Source organism: Branchiostoma floridae, chromosome 18 (assembly GCF_000003815.2).
Source record: "Branchiostoma floridae strain S238N-H82 chromosome 18, Bfl_VNyyK, whole genome shotgun sequence".
In the NCBI taxonomy this organism is placed as follows: domain Eukaryota; kingdom Metazoa; phylum Chordata; class Leptocardii; order Amphioxiformes; family Branchiostomatidae; genus Branchiostoma; species Branchiostoma floridae.
In genome coordinates, this window is record NC_049996.1 from 15,206,758 (window position 1) to 15,221,477 (window position 14,720).

General features: G+C 44.4%; 2 protein-coding genes across 2 annotated transcripts in view; both read right to left on the reverse strand.

Moving 5' to 3' along the window:
- LOC118406137 (tensin-like) overlaps window positions 1-1,920 on the reverse strand; it is a gene marked incomplete in the record, with an annotated part of 215,441 nt that extends 213,521 nt beyond the window's left edge. Inside the window, 1 exon segment of the mRNA XM_035806003.1 lies at window positions 1,401-1,920. Coding sequence (XP_035661896.1) covers window positions 1,401-1,550 — 150 coding nt within the window.
- Window positions 1,921-2,533: 613 nt separating this feature from the next.
- LOC118406148 (hemicentin-1-like) lies at window positions 2,534-10,598 on the reverse strand. The gene is made up of 9 exons (XM_035806028.1): window positions 10,280-10,598; window positions 9,744-9,845; window positions 9,035-9,205; window positions 7,450-7,614; window positions 6,771-6,935; window positions 5,790-5,954; window positions 5,116-5,280; window positions 3,734-3,910; window positions 2,534-3,254 (listed from the first exon to the last, which is right to left on the reverse strand). The coding sequence occupies exons 1-9, from the start codon at window positions 10,356-10,358 to the stop codon at window positions 3,055-3,057; spliced, it is 1,389 nt and encodes a 462-aa protein (XP_035661921.1). The 5' UTR covers window positions 10,359-10,598; the 3' UTR covers window positions 2,534-3,054.
- Between the last annotated feature and the right edge of the window lie 4,122 nt (window positions 10,599-14,720).

The window sequence follows — 14,720 nt, forward strand, 5'->3', positions numbered from 1 at the left end:
CAGCAAGAAAACACAACTCTCAATGTCAGTCAAAGTTCCAATCCGAGGTAGAATACATGAATTAACCACCACGTTTTAGACTTAAAAGTACCAAATGTGATTCTTTGAAAGGCTAAAATCTCAAGTCTTCCATTTATTGCCATGTACTGACTTTATCACCTTTTGTCCTATGTTTGACCCAGACTTAGAAGCTTGGCTCCAGCACGACCGAAAAGAATCCGATCCGGATTCAAAAGTTTACAAGTAGGAGGAATACGGCAACCGCACGGCCGCGCACATGGGCAGCATATGTATACCATGGACACGACACAAGTCACGTTCACACCATACGGCAGGCTATTGTCCGACGCTGACATTGGAATGATTGAAATGTAGGTAGTGGCCGACAGGGCAAACATTTCAGTGGCCCTGTGCCAAAGTGTGGCCGAGAACAATGGGGGTAGTAGAATTAACACACAACAACAGTGCTGAAGATTTCTCTATCTTGCTTTAGATCACGTAGCCACTGTCAGCGTAAGAATCTCGACTTTCAGGTAGAACAATACAGCCAAAAATGTTTACAAGAAGAAAAGAAACTCTCCAGATTCGATGAACTGTCCAGCGCACAGTCACACACCTCCATTTCAGCAGCCTGTAACACCCCCTGGTGACCCCCTTAACCTTGTGACCCCCCACACCATGACCCCCCCCCCCCCCTGGGATATACCCCCTGTAACTACCCTACCCCAATTACTCCCCCTCCTAACAACTGAAATCCTATACCCCCCACGCCTCTACTATTCTTTAAAACTGATCCTTCTATCCCTTTGAAAGCTCTCCACCTTACCTGCCCGTGACACCTGTTGATCCTCCACAACAGTGTCAATTTCAATGTCACACTAATTACCCTTCTACTTGACCGCGTGGGAAACCCCTGCACAGAGCCGCTACAAAACCGTAAACAACAGATCCATGTCACATAACATCATGGATCGTGTTGACGCAGAAACTCACCTAGAAACTATTTTGATGACATTTATACTGAAGCCAAAATTTGCAACGCCCACACACACAGTCACGCATTTGCGTGATCGTTGATTTCAACAACACAAACTTCAACATTCAGCGCTTGTATTGTAAGGATCTGACAACTTCATCCACGTTTACTACATCCTGTAGCTAATGGTTATAAACTCAATCTAGAAGGAATGTGGTGGGATTAGAACTCGCGACCTTCAGGTTCCCACGTTGCAAAGTGGGTGTGTGAATGTGTGTCATGCAAGCCGGTCAAATGCAACATTCAGCTTGCACACAATATGTCCTCCCATAAGGGCACGAGCACACGTTTAACAGTTGACACCTTTGCTACTGTAATTCTATGCAATCATACTCATCACATAAGGAGGTAAATAATGGCTTACCGTGGGCAGTCCTTCGTCTGAATCGGCATCGTCGTCGGGCAGCTTGCAGTGGAACTGTATCCAGTGGTGCTGTAGTTGGGTATGGTTCGGGAGGGTCAGCATGCAGGACGGGCACACCGAGCCGAGCAGCGCGGTCCCACTCGGCTCCATGTCGCTGTCAGGCCCGCCGGAATCTACCAACCGTTCGACAAGAGCTGCTCTGCAGTCCTGTAGGGTCACGATCCCTCGTGTCTCCTGTTTTACCAGCTCGGGACGCGCGGAAAGTTCCCAAACTCTGCCCCTATCGAGCCAAAATGGCGACTGTGTCAACACGCACCTTCGGTTGTTTGTTGTTGTTGTTTGTTTGTTTGTTTACCTGGTGCCGCGTGGCGGGAAAAGCGTGTCAACAAGGAAAGTAGAACTCGGTTATGAGGGCAGAGGAGGGGCAGAATTGAAGATTGACACGCCGAAACCCGGATGGAGGGACCCGGGATGACACTCCACCGTTTGTTGACGTTTCTTCTCTTTTGTCCTGATTTCTAAAGTCCACTTTTGTCGTCACGTGAGCAACGGACTGTACCATTGGTCCACTGCCCCTCTCCAAGCAGAGGTTAGGCTCCGGCTGTTTTTGTCGTTCCTTTAGGACCTTAAACTTTAAAGGGTTTTTACTCCCAGGGCTGTCTATTTTGTGCCGTTTTAGACATAAAGAAAATGATTAAAAAAAACATATAGTGTAACTTTTCTACTATCTAGTTAACAGTTAACTGTTAACGTTACATATCACAAAATTCGCCATTTCTTTTCAAACTTCTGACAGATCATTCAAATCAAGTTTAGAAAAGTTTATAAACTCAATTTTTCTATCGTTTGTCCTTCATGATAATTGGCAGCTTCTGTCGGCTTTCAAATAAACAAAATGCAGACAAACGTTCATCTCCATAGGGTCATTTCCGCTGTATTTAACGTTACCAGTGTATCAGCAATTCGGCGTAACACACCAGCTTCATATGCTCAACTGTTTTCGTTCACACTCTAATCCAATCATCACTACAAGTAGATATTGGAGCAGTAGATGGTAACATTTTCTGATTACCTAACATAACAATCATGAGTTTTTCCACGCACACACACAAGAGTCACACAAACACATAATCTCCGACAGCATGGGAATTTTATTACAGTGACACAGCTGTAGTCACCTCCATGCCACAAAACAAGAGGAGCCTGTGGTCTGATGACGACCAAGGATGTACCCCAGACATCCTTGAGATGACGATCATTGTGTGCTTCGTTTTCTAGACAAAACAATATCTCACAACAGCAACACCGTCATTGTGTGCTAAAGTAACTGAATAGATACAACGTGAGCAATTATCAATTTACTCCTTTTAAAACCCACGTTTTTACATCTATTTATTCAATAAATAGTAGCTATTACGTGTAGCGTGTACACGGCAGCATGTACCTTATACTAGGTACCTGTCAAATCTTCAAGTAGATGTAAAGTTTCGCTGAATGTTTTACGCATGTTTTGATGTTTTTTTATGCATCTTCCAAGAGGTCCACCTTTTTATCACTTCCTCTTCTAAGAAGGTATTTAAAAAAAGTCTCAAAAACACACGTCAAGCATTGGGATGGACCCTACATCGGATTGGAGAATAACATTTGTTCGCAGTTAACCAAAGATGTGCGGCTTCTTGCCGCAGTGCTTGTCTTCGCTCCCACACAGGACGCACTGGTTCTTCTGCCGTCCTTCCCCGCAGGGGCAGCCGCCATTTTGGCAGCATGCGCACTGCCGACCCTCCCCTCCTGGGCATGCGCAGCCCGTCATGGTCTTGGTCCAGCCGTCGACGCCGTCTTCTGGGGCGTACATATCTGTGACCAAAAAGGAAAACACATTTTTTTAATGTCGGAACATCGGAGTAGCAGATGCTGGTATTTAGTTGTTGATGCTGTACCGGGATGGGGGCAGATACCGACTTCCCAGCACCTTTGACCCCATCCTGAAGTCACAGGTGCCTAGACCCCTCCAAAACAGTATGGAAGTGATTGTGAAATAAACAAGTCCAAACGTCCCCTCTTTTTTGAAAATAGACGAATCGTGTGGAAAATAGTCTCTACATACTATACTCTTAATTTGCCGCGCATACTGTGTATGTGTGTGTGTGTGTGTGTGTGTGTGTGTGTGTGTGTGTGTGTGTGTGTGTATGTGTGTGTCTGCGGTGCGTGTGTGTGTGTGTGTGTTTGTGTATCAACACAATAATTCAGCCGTACAGTTATATGTTATGCAGCCTTGGCTACTACATGCAAGTATCTATCTGCCTAGATCTAACAGAGACAAAGAATCTACGTACGCCTGCCGCAGTCGGCCCCGTAGCCACAGCGCACACACTGGTGCGGGCTGTCGTGGGTACACTGGCACCCGCCGTCCTCGCAACACGCGCAGTCCCGCCGACGGTGGTCCCAGTAACACTGGCACCCGGTGGGGCTACGGGTCCACAGGTCGCGCCGGGCCGACTTGTCATGGCGGGCTGAAAACATATGCAGTAAGTCTACAATAAAGTTTTCCTATATGTGGAAAGAGTTCTACTTTATGTGGAAGGTGTTCAGCACCTGGAACAGGTACTAGGTCGATTCTCTCTAACAGGGAAAGCGTTCAGCACCAGGAACAGGTCGGTTCTCTCTCACATAGAAACTTGGAAAGCGTTCAGTACCAGGGACAGGTCGAATCTACTGATGTTAAGTATATGTAAAAACCGTTCAGTACCAGGTACTTGGTGGTTCTACTTTTCTACTTATGTGGAAGGTGTTCAAAGCAAGGAATAATTCGATTTTACCATATTTGGAAGGCGTTCAGCACCAGGGACAGTTCTGTTTGCCATGTTTGGAAAGCGTAAAGCACAAGGGACAGGTCGGTTTTCACATATTTGGAAAGTGTTCAGCACTAGCGACAGTTCGGTTTTCACATATTTGGAAATTGTTCGGCAACATGGTCAGGGACAGTTCTAATTTCCCACATTGGGAAAGCGTTCAGCACCAGAGACGATTTGGTTTTCTCATATCTGGTGAGAGAACCGACCTGTCCCTAGTGCTGAACGCTTTCCAGTTAAGAGAAAACCGCCCCTTTTCCCACATTTGGAAACCGTTAATTCCAAGGACAGTTCGGTTTTCCCATATTTGGAAAGTGCTTAGCACCAGGGACGATCGGTTTTCCCATATTTGGAAGTCTTCAGCACCAAGGACAGTTCCATTTTCCCCTATGTGGAAAGCGTTCAGTACCAGGGACAGGTCGGTTCTCTCACATGGAAAGCGTTCAGTACCAGGGACAGGTCGGTTCTCTCACATGGAAAGCATTCAGCACCAGGGACAGGTTGAATCTGATATAAGTGAAAGGCGTTCAGTACCGGGAAAAGGACGGTTCTATTCTATGTGGAAGGTGTTCAGTACCAGCATCAGGTCGGTCCTATGTTTCTACTCTATGTGAAAGATGTTTATCTAGTCGATTCTACTTCTTTATTTTATATGGAAGGTGTTCAGTACCAAGGACAGGTCGGTTCTACATTTCTTTAACTTAATGTATAGAAGGTGTTCAGTACCAAGGACAGGTCGGTTTAAGATACGTGGATACTATGTTCGGTACCAAGCACAGCCTGATACTCCTATGCTGAAAGTCCAAGGGAAAACGTACATATGTGTACGGCATACTAATAACTTGAACCTTAATTTTTCTACTCACATGGACAATCATGTGTATTGCAGGATTGAGTGTCCAGCCGGTTGCCCGTGCAGCCGGCACCACCGTGCTGAGGAGGCTCACACTCTCGGGCGCGCTGCCGCCTGCCCCCGTCGCACGTGGCCGAGCACTCCGTCCACTCCGACCACTCTTTCCAGCTCCCGTCGACTGGAAAAGAAAGGCTCATGTAAAAAAGACGTTTACACATTAAAATCTTATTATCACCATGAGGTTATACTTTCACCAGCGTCTGTGTGTCTGTCTGTGAACAAGATAACTCCTGGATGGATTGCTTTCATACTTGGCGTATTGGTGGAGTGTGACAAAAACTGAAAATGATTAGATATTTGGCCTCCTACCGGTATCGCTTTGTACTGCAGCGAAACTGCTGGATTTGATATATTGTGTTCTGGTTTCTAATGGGTCTCTTTTCATAATCGCAAACATTTTGAAATAAAAAATATTCTATGATCAGCATCTTATTTGCCTTATGCACAGGCCTCATTAGAAAAAAGACCTAACGGTCTAAGTCTGAAATACCTCGTTTGAGTATAAGGCAATTTCTGGGCTTGTTTCTCTTTGTACACAAGAAGTAACATCTTGGGCAAGAAGTCACAATCTTGATAGTATTTCCTTTAAGAAATGAAATTTTTGACTTTCTCCCAGAATGACCTTACCTGGGCATGGACCGTTGCTACACGGTCGCAGTTGGATGTTCTCTCCTTTGCACTCCCGCCCTCCGTGGGAGGGTCCGCGGCAGTTCCGCAGACGGGACTGCACCCCGCCGCCACAGCTCTCCGTGCACTGCTCCCACTCGCCCCATTCTTCCCACACGCCGTCAACTGGCCAGCAAAAACACAGGTTTGGTTATCTATCTATTGAGTTTTACCATATTTGTGGAAGGATTGATATAACAGGTGACCTCCACTTCTTAACGTCCTATCACAGGGACGATCCTAGCCAAAGCTAGGTACTCAATTGCACTGAGTGAAGTGAGGCAAGTCGTGTAAAGTGCATTTCCCAAGGGCATACAAACGGATTCGAACAACGTGTCAGACACCCTGTCTTTACGCTACACGACCCCACAAGGTTAAAGAATTCACAAGGGTCGTAGAGTGGAAACAAAAATTTCCGGAACAATACTTCCTATTTGTTGTTTTCAATTTGAGTTGTTCGACTGACACACTATCCTGATTAAATCGCGCTTATAGCGGCCCGCCCAACATTATCCGCCACCTCTCTGGAGCAGCTTACAAGCCGATTTCCATGGTAACGGGGGTCCGACTAAAATCTTGGTGCTACGTGCTACTTCTTTCTTGAACGGATCCCTCTGGCTTATGGAGACAGGCAAACAAACTTTGCAGTGAGGGGCCAGTTACAGCACCAGCACAATGCTGACAGCAAAGTTCACATTACACAGACTACTGGCAAACCAGCTTAAGTTATATCTAGCTTCTTGTTGTTCTTGTTGTTTTCGTGGCAAGTCCGTGAATAGTATAGAAGTAGAACACACACCGTTACCAGTAGACTAACCCCTTGTTGTAGTTCTCGCACTACTGCGTGGCCCAAGGGCTACAGAAACGGAGATGGGCACCGCCCTATACATCACATGATATGTGGGATGAACAGATGGTCAAAGAAGATAGGAGACGTTATACCGGGACAAGGTTTCTTGACACATCGCCTGGTCTCCTCCTTGTCGCCATGACAGTCCTTCCCGCCGTTAGTCGGTCCCACACATTCATGGGTCCGCCTCTCCACGCCTGCTCCACACGTTACTGAGCATGCGCCCCAGTCAGACCACGGGCCCCACACGCCATCCGCTGTAGAATAGACAGACGATGATTCGTACAAGAAGAGCAAATCTACCTTATCTTTAAACAAATAGAATCGTATGGAATTGTGCTCATTTTTCACCTTTTTCACTTTTCAATTTTGTACAAGGCGTGGCCAGGGCCTGCTTAGGCCTACGTCACATTTCCAAACCGGTGCCCGGTCGGGCAGCTTTCGGGAACGAAAAGTATGATATAAAAGACACCAAACTACACAAGACAGAAAGAGAATAGTCGTAGGCATTATTTGTGTATAATCTTTACGTAAACATTTCTATTTTTCGTTTCCACAAACAGCCCGGCCGGGTCCCGGTACGGACATGTGGAGCATGGGAACGTTGAAGCTATGAACCTACTAGGGCAGTCGTCGGCGTTGCAGGTTCGGGTTTCCTCGGAGTCCCCCTCGCACGCCGCACGCCGGCATTGTTTGTGTATATTTTTACGTATTTTTATTTTTCGTTTCCAGGGCCCCGGTTTGGAAATGTGACTGTAGCTATGAACCTACTGGGGCAGTCGTCGGCGTTGCAGGTTCGGGTCTCCTCGGAGCCCCCCTCGCACCCCGCCGCACCGTCCGCCCAGCCCTGGCACTTCCTGCTCCGCCGCTGCTGCCCCCCTCCGCATGACTTGGTACATCCGCCCCAGGTAGACCACTTCGACCACTGGAAGTCATCTGGTGAAAAGGTAAAGATAATGAATGAAGGGTAAAGATAATCATGAGCAGTCATCTAGCCTCTACCAGGCTCCACAGGTCGCTGGGAAATAGTACAGCCGCCCCAGGGCGACCGCTTCGACCACTGGAAGTCATCTGGTATGAAAGGTAAAGATTGTCATATATAAGCAGTCATCTAGCCTCTACCAGGCTCCACAGGGCGCTAGGAAATAGTACAGCCGATCCAGGACGACCGCTTAGACCACTGGAAGTCATGTGGTGTAAAAGTGAAAGATTATCATCGCAAACAGTCATCTAGTAATCTCCAAGCAGATCCTGCGGTAGCACAAGATAGCTAGTATCAAAAGCTGGCAGAGGAGTGAAGCCGGCTTAGGAGTGTGCTCGCTACCGCTACAAGGCAAATGGACACCTTTTGGCTGACTACACTCCTTGGCCAGTTTGGTACTATCTTATGCCATCGTAGGATCTGCTTGGAGATGATCAACTAGCCTCTACCAGGCTCCACAGGTCGCTGGAAAATAGTACAGCCGCCCCAAGTAGACCACTTCGACCACTGGAAGTCATCAGGCATAAAAGGCGATAATCATCGCAAACAGTCATCTAGTAATCTCCAAGCAGATCCTTCGGTAGCATAAGATAGTATCAAAAGCTTTTACAAAATAAAATCATCCATTCATTCAAAGCTAGCAACTAGCTTCCACCAGGCTCCACAGGTCGCTGGGAAATAGCAGAAATTGGTCGAATAGACTGATGGCACGCCAGAGGAGTTAGTTGGCCGAGGGATACCTCTAACAAACTCTACTCCTCGATGGAGCCTAGTAGAGGCTAGTACATGTAGCTGCCTGCAGTACGACAATGCGTCTTCGCTCCTACTGAGCTTGCACACTGGAACACCCGAACGCCTTTGGGTAAGTGTGCTGGGTTCTTTTACTGGTTTCTTTAACCTCTACGTCACACCGTGGGACGGCCTGTGCTGTGGCTACCGGGCTATATTTGGACCAGGCCGGGGCCCGGACGTCTTAAAATCCCCGATTGGCACCCACGCAACTGTGACCAAAAACAAAACACGGAGGCTGCCGGTTTTACGTCCCCAACTGAACAGACGAACAGCCCCTGGTTCTAATACACATTCATGACATTTGTAACACGTACTTTCCAAAATGGACTATAAAACAATCATTCAAAAAGTGCATTCCAAAGGGTATAGACTGCAGTGACTAAATGTCAATGTGCAGTGTACACAGATACGTGTACGTACAACGTCGTGTGATCCACCTCTGACATTGGTCAAGTACATTTGTAATTGCATTGTTGATTGCCAGACATGTGCTCTACTGTCAAGAAATAAATCAGTAGGCTAGGAACAATTGCTGATTTCCTATCTCTTTATAGCTTCCGTTACCATTTACTAGCATCTCACCCGGACATGGCTTCTCGTTGCAGGCCTGTGTCTCGTGGGTTCCGCCGTCGCAGCCCTTCCCGCCGTGTGCCGGGGCGGGGTCCGTACACTCCCGGGAGCGGGCCTGCTGTCCCCCGCCGCACGTCTCCGTGCACTCGCCCCACGCCGTCCACGGGCTCCAGTTCCCGTCAACTTTGTGAGAGAAAAAAATATTTTAAAAAAAGTGTCACTTTTTTCTCGTCCATTTTGTGTCATTGGCTGGTAGTACATGTACAATGGTTTTAAAAGCTATGAAGCACGACTTAAAATTTTTGGCCCCGTCCATAATAAAAAAATTAAACGGTTCTATCCGTTTGGCCTCTGTGCACTCGCCCCATGCCGTCCACGGGCTCCAGTTCCCGACAAATTTGTGTATGAAGAAAAAATGCGTCGCTTTTTTCTCGTTCATGTTGCGTTATTGGCTATGTATGTCAAGTGACAGTGTAAATACCAGCGAAATATCTGTTTGGACATAGAACGGCGTGTGTTGTGTATTTTCAGAAGGTTCTGTTTTTATATCTTCCCATTTGATGGCAATCTTTTATTACTAGTACTGAACAAGTCAGAAAAAATCTAGATCTATCTCTGTTTTAGCCGCAAACGCAATGATGGATTCGCTTGTGGTTGTCACCTAAATCCATTTTCTATGTTCCTAGAATTCATCCATTCATATAAATGATTTCTGATGAACCTTCCTTGCAGACGCAGATGTAGCACCCGTTCTCGTCCTTCTTGTATCCGCCCATACACGACAGCATACACAGGTCGTACGAACATCGCGGGGCGGCCGCAGCTGAACACAACATCATAGGCCACGGTTACAAAACGTACAATGCTACAATGATAGTCTAGGTGGAGAGACCCCTTACAGTGTACAAATCGGTAAATATATCAAAGAATGTTTAGCTCATAAAACTTTATCCTAAAGTTTACTTTGAGTACCTTTAAAACAGTGTGATACTAGATTTTGACATTGTTCTAACTTTATATCTTAAAAGTACCATATTAGACATTGTTTTAACTTTATATTTCAAAAATAACCTTCAAAATGGATAATACTAAAGTAGGCATTGTTGAAACTTGAGTACCTTTTAAAATAGTGGGACACTAGATAAGGCACTGTTATAACTTTAAGTTGAGTACCTTAAAACAGTGTGACACTAAATCAGGCATTGTTTTAAGTAACATTGAGTACCTTAAACAGAGTGATACGTAGTCTAATTGTACCTCTTGACTTTCCCGGCACGGCAAGAGTCGTCTGCAGTGCGGTCGTGACTACCAGGACAACCAACGCTGCTGTCTCCATCCTTCAATACGGCGGTCTCTCACAATGAAAAACTACAGGAATACTGTACTCAAGACCGTTACCAGTCGCACGTATTAGCACCAGGGCCGTATGGTATTATAGAACGGGTGAAACTGAGCAAAATAGTATATCATTTCTCTTAGGCGGTCACTGAGACACAATCTAGAAACTAAGGAACATGTTTCTTTGCCACCATTGGTCCAGATTCCGTGAAAATATGAACAGCTTGAGAAGATTAGGTCCTTCTGTTGCAGATTTACAGGAGATTATCCTCTTTCAATGAGAAAGTTCTTAATCCGAAAGTCTGACGTCTCTACAACGTATTTAATTCCATCTGTAAATTTGCTGTACAAAGGGAACAATATCATGTACGCTGAAATGTAACTGTATTGAATTGTTTCTGCTAGTTCATTCTAGTGACACTGCAGACGAATGATGGATGTCACTCGAAACGTCCGGAAGCAAATCTCCGTTTTTAACCAGTTGTAGAGATTGAATTGTATCTAGTTTGAATATTGTGTAATCTGGTATATATGTCTCCTTTTGTTCGGAAGAAGACAACGCCGTCACCAATATGATTTAACCTAAAAAGGTTAAAGTAATGCAAGGGTCGCATGTCCAAGCCGGGGCCCGGCTGGGCTGAAACGAAAAATAAAACGGTATACCTAGAAATAAGCACAAAGCATGCCCACGACTCTCCTTTTTACGTCTTGTAAAGTCTGGTCTCTTTTATATCATACTTGTCGTTCCCGAAAGCTGACCGACCGGGCACCGGTTTGGAAATGTGACGTAGGCCTAAGTTAGAGTTTGTGGTGTAGCCATAAGGGCGGTTCCCATCTCTGGATTATTACCAGCTGTGGAATACTAAATTCCCCCAAATAAAATTTCGTTTGAACAGTTGTTGTTCTAGCCGATCAGCCAGTGTGCCAGCTGAGTAGACATTGGGGTGTTGTGTTAAGACAATGAAGTAAGGGGAGTATCTCTGTATGGAGACAAAACTTCAACTTAGGTAGCGTTTTAAGTACTAGTAGTCCAGTGGTTGGCGGCCCTGCCTCTAGATACAGAATGAAGGAGTTCCATTGCGCCTATGTCGCCCATCCGACATGCACGCTACTGTGAAGGGTTGCATTCCTTAGGCCTACGTCACGTCACGTTTCCAGACCGTGACCCGGCCGGGCAGCCTTGGGGAACGAAAAGTATGGTATAAAAGACATCAAAATACACAAGACGTCGTGGGCATTATTTGTGCATATTTGTGCATACTTCTCTATATTTCGTTTCCACAAACATCCCGGTCCCGCTTTGGAAATGTGACGTTAGTCTTATGTAGCGTTTGATGTCCAGTGGCTAGGAGTCCTGCCTCTAGCTAAGAGTTCGATTCCGGCTGTGTCGTTCACCAGATAAAAGGCACCAAACTACTCAAGACATACAGCTACCGGAAAGGGTTGCAGTCCTTAGGACGGGACGTTATGCCGTAGCCCAGTGTTCATTGTACTTATCGAAAAGAGTTTTTCCAGTTTTTACAAAGAAACTGTACGGTCGGTCTTCTCTATCACGACCAGTGGACTTCACTAGACCAAACTGGATCAAGATCATTTTCAGTTTCTAATTGAGATTTCGGTAGTCATGCGCTACCTTCCTCTGGGTATTACTGACTGGTTATACCTCCGGTCGCTTGGTGGCGCTACAGTAAGAGGGAGGCCGTCCCAACCGTGACTAAGCTTGTATCCCCCCTCGTCAATGTTTAAACCTGTTGAACATTGAATTATCAACCTGATGAAACTATGCACGGTTGGTGAGTACTGACGTACGGTGTGGATACACTAGGTGGCGCAGCAGTGGGAAGTCACAAACGTGACTAAGTTTGTATCCCCCCTCATCAAGGTTTTATTCAATGCCAATTTAAAGTACCTTGAAAGTAGCAACAATGCCACAGGAATGTATAGTCATGCATTTGATTAGAAATTAGATTTTCAGAAGAAGGGGGATAAATTCAAGGATCAAGTTTAAGATATATATTACTGTTGTATAATCTAAGGCTACTTTCTGGCTAACAAATTAAGCAACCAAATCTAAAGTCTGATCCGAAACCTGAAAAGTCTGGACTGTCTCTTGTCCCCATTTAGATTATCCATCACTAACGACCTTCCATCTATTCCACCATTACACTGTAAGTATGCTCATTAATTCCTACATGTGTATATGTAAATTAACTTTGTGTGTTTGTCTGTATCTTTGTGGGTCAGCCGTCACCAGCGCAAGCTGCCTAGGCAGTGTAATGATTTTGTTGTCATTTCCAATAAATACAAATACAAGGCTCATGAACATCCACTTCAACAAACTGTTCTATTGTAACAGCTTTTATTTCCACAGTTGAGATCAAATAGTACCTTCCATCTCTTTAAAATAGACTCTGTTGTGAGAGCTTATATTCAGTGTTGCTAGCACTATACATTGATAAATTACTATTATCGTGTTGTACATATTACAAATCAGTAAAAGTTCTGTGGAATTAATACTAAATTGCCATACAAGTACATGTTCTACACATGTAAAAGCTTAATCTAAAACTGTTGCCACTTAACAACATCATCATTATCATCATCATCAACATCAACAACTACATCAATGACTATAGAGGGAAATATTTGTCTGGAAGACCCCATAAGAAATGGCTTGCATCATAAGGGAAGATCTTCATCTCCCCAACCTTCACAGTGTCAACCCTAAAGACAGGGGCTGCAAGCGGGCTGCCATCAAGCCTCCATATCTACTGCAAGTGTCTAACCCTCCCCTGATGGGGAACAGCAGATGATAAATTACTGTAAATGCAAAAATGTTCACGGTGGATTAATTTTCGCAGTTTTTGCAGTGACCACTCACCGCAAACTTAAAACCACCGTGAAGACTTTTCTATTGTGGTATTAGTCATTTTTCCCGCTACCGCGAAATTAAATCCCTGCAAACTTAAATGCATCTACAGTATATAGTGAGTGAATGTGAGTGAGTTTCCATGTACAGCATGTATGACAGTACAGTATTAAGTATTACATTGTCAGACGTTCGCTAAGAAATGGCAGTGTCCATTTATGCAGACAAACATTAACCTCCTCACTACTGAGGTTGCTTTTTGGCACCAAATCTGTACTAGCTACAGGGTTAGTTTTTAAGGAGCGGGTTAAGACCAAATAACATCAGTACAATGTGGAAAAATGTCTGTTTCAATAACTATAATTTTACATCCTTTAACTTGTAATGCTGAGAAGACTCACTTGATGATTGTCACATTATACATGTATATTAGGGGTGGGTATCGGCACAGCGTACCGGTACAAAACCGTTTTTTCTTATTGGACCGGTCCGGTCCAGAAAAACCGGACCTGAAAAATTAGGTGGACCGGATGTTGGACCGATAGGAAAATTAACAGATTATTTTATCAGGCATTCACACGTTTTGGCGCTTGCAGGTGGAAGAAAATAACGAGAGTGAAGTAGAGTAGAGTTTATAGTAATTTCTACCAAGTATTACAGCCAATCGTACAGGTGCAGTTAGTGTTGTATGATTTTAAAATGCCAGTGTAAGTCTAATACTCCATCAAACAGATTTCTTTGTAGTGAATTTGACCATTGGTATGAGTCATACTTCATCAGGTCCAGGTCCGGACCTGATCCTTTGGACCTGAACTGGACCTGAATTTTCTGTACCGGTACCCAGCCCTAATGTATATCAAATCTAAGTATGTATTACTCGAATCATACCTTTTGGGCTGATGACTCAATGCAACATAGAACACAATATACTTCACATCAAAAGATTGCAATCACAATCGGTAAAATGCCTTTTTCTAAACATAAATTAATGTACTAGTACTTAATTTAAAAAAAATGACATATAAAAGTGGCAAGAAAACTTTATGACAAAGTTATGACAAATATGTGTGCTAAATTTGGATAAAAGGAATTGTGTAAAATTGTCTACACATTACACAATTAATTCTTTTATTTACTACCTCTATTTTGAGCATAGGCAACCAAAGCTCACAAAGTTTATTGATTCAAGCAACCTGTTGCTTGTATGTTTAGTGTAAATGTTACGTTAAGTATGACTTACATAAAGTTAAATTGAACTATTTTTAGTTAAAGTTAACACCGTTGGCAAATACAGCTGTTACTTATCATGGCCTAATCTTTTGCCAAGATTTGTAAGATAAAGATAGACAAAACATTATCGCGACATTCTTACAATGTTAGTTAGATATGTGTATATTCGATTTACATGTACTATAATGTAATAGACTTTCCATTGTAGTTAAGAGCATAGGTGTCTGTGTTGGTCCCAATGACTGCCTGTTTAAAAGAATT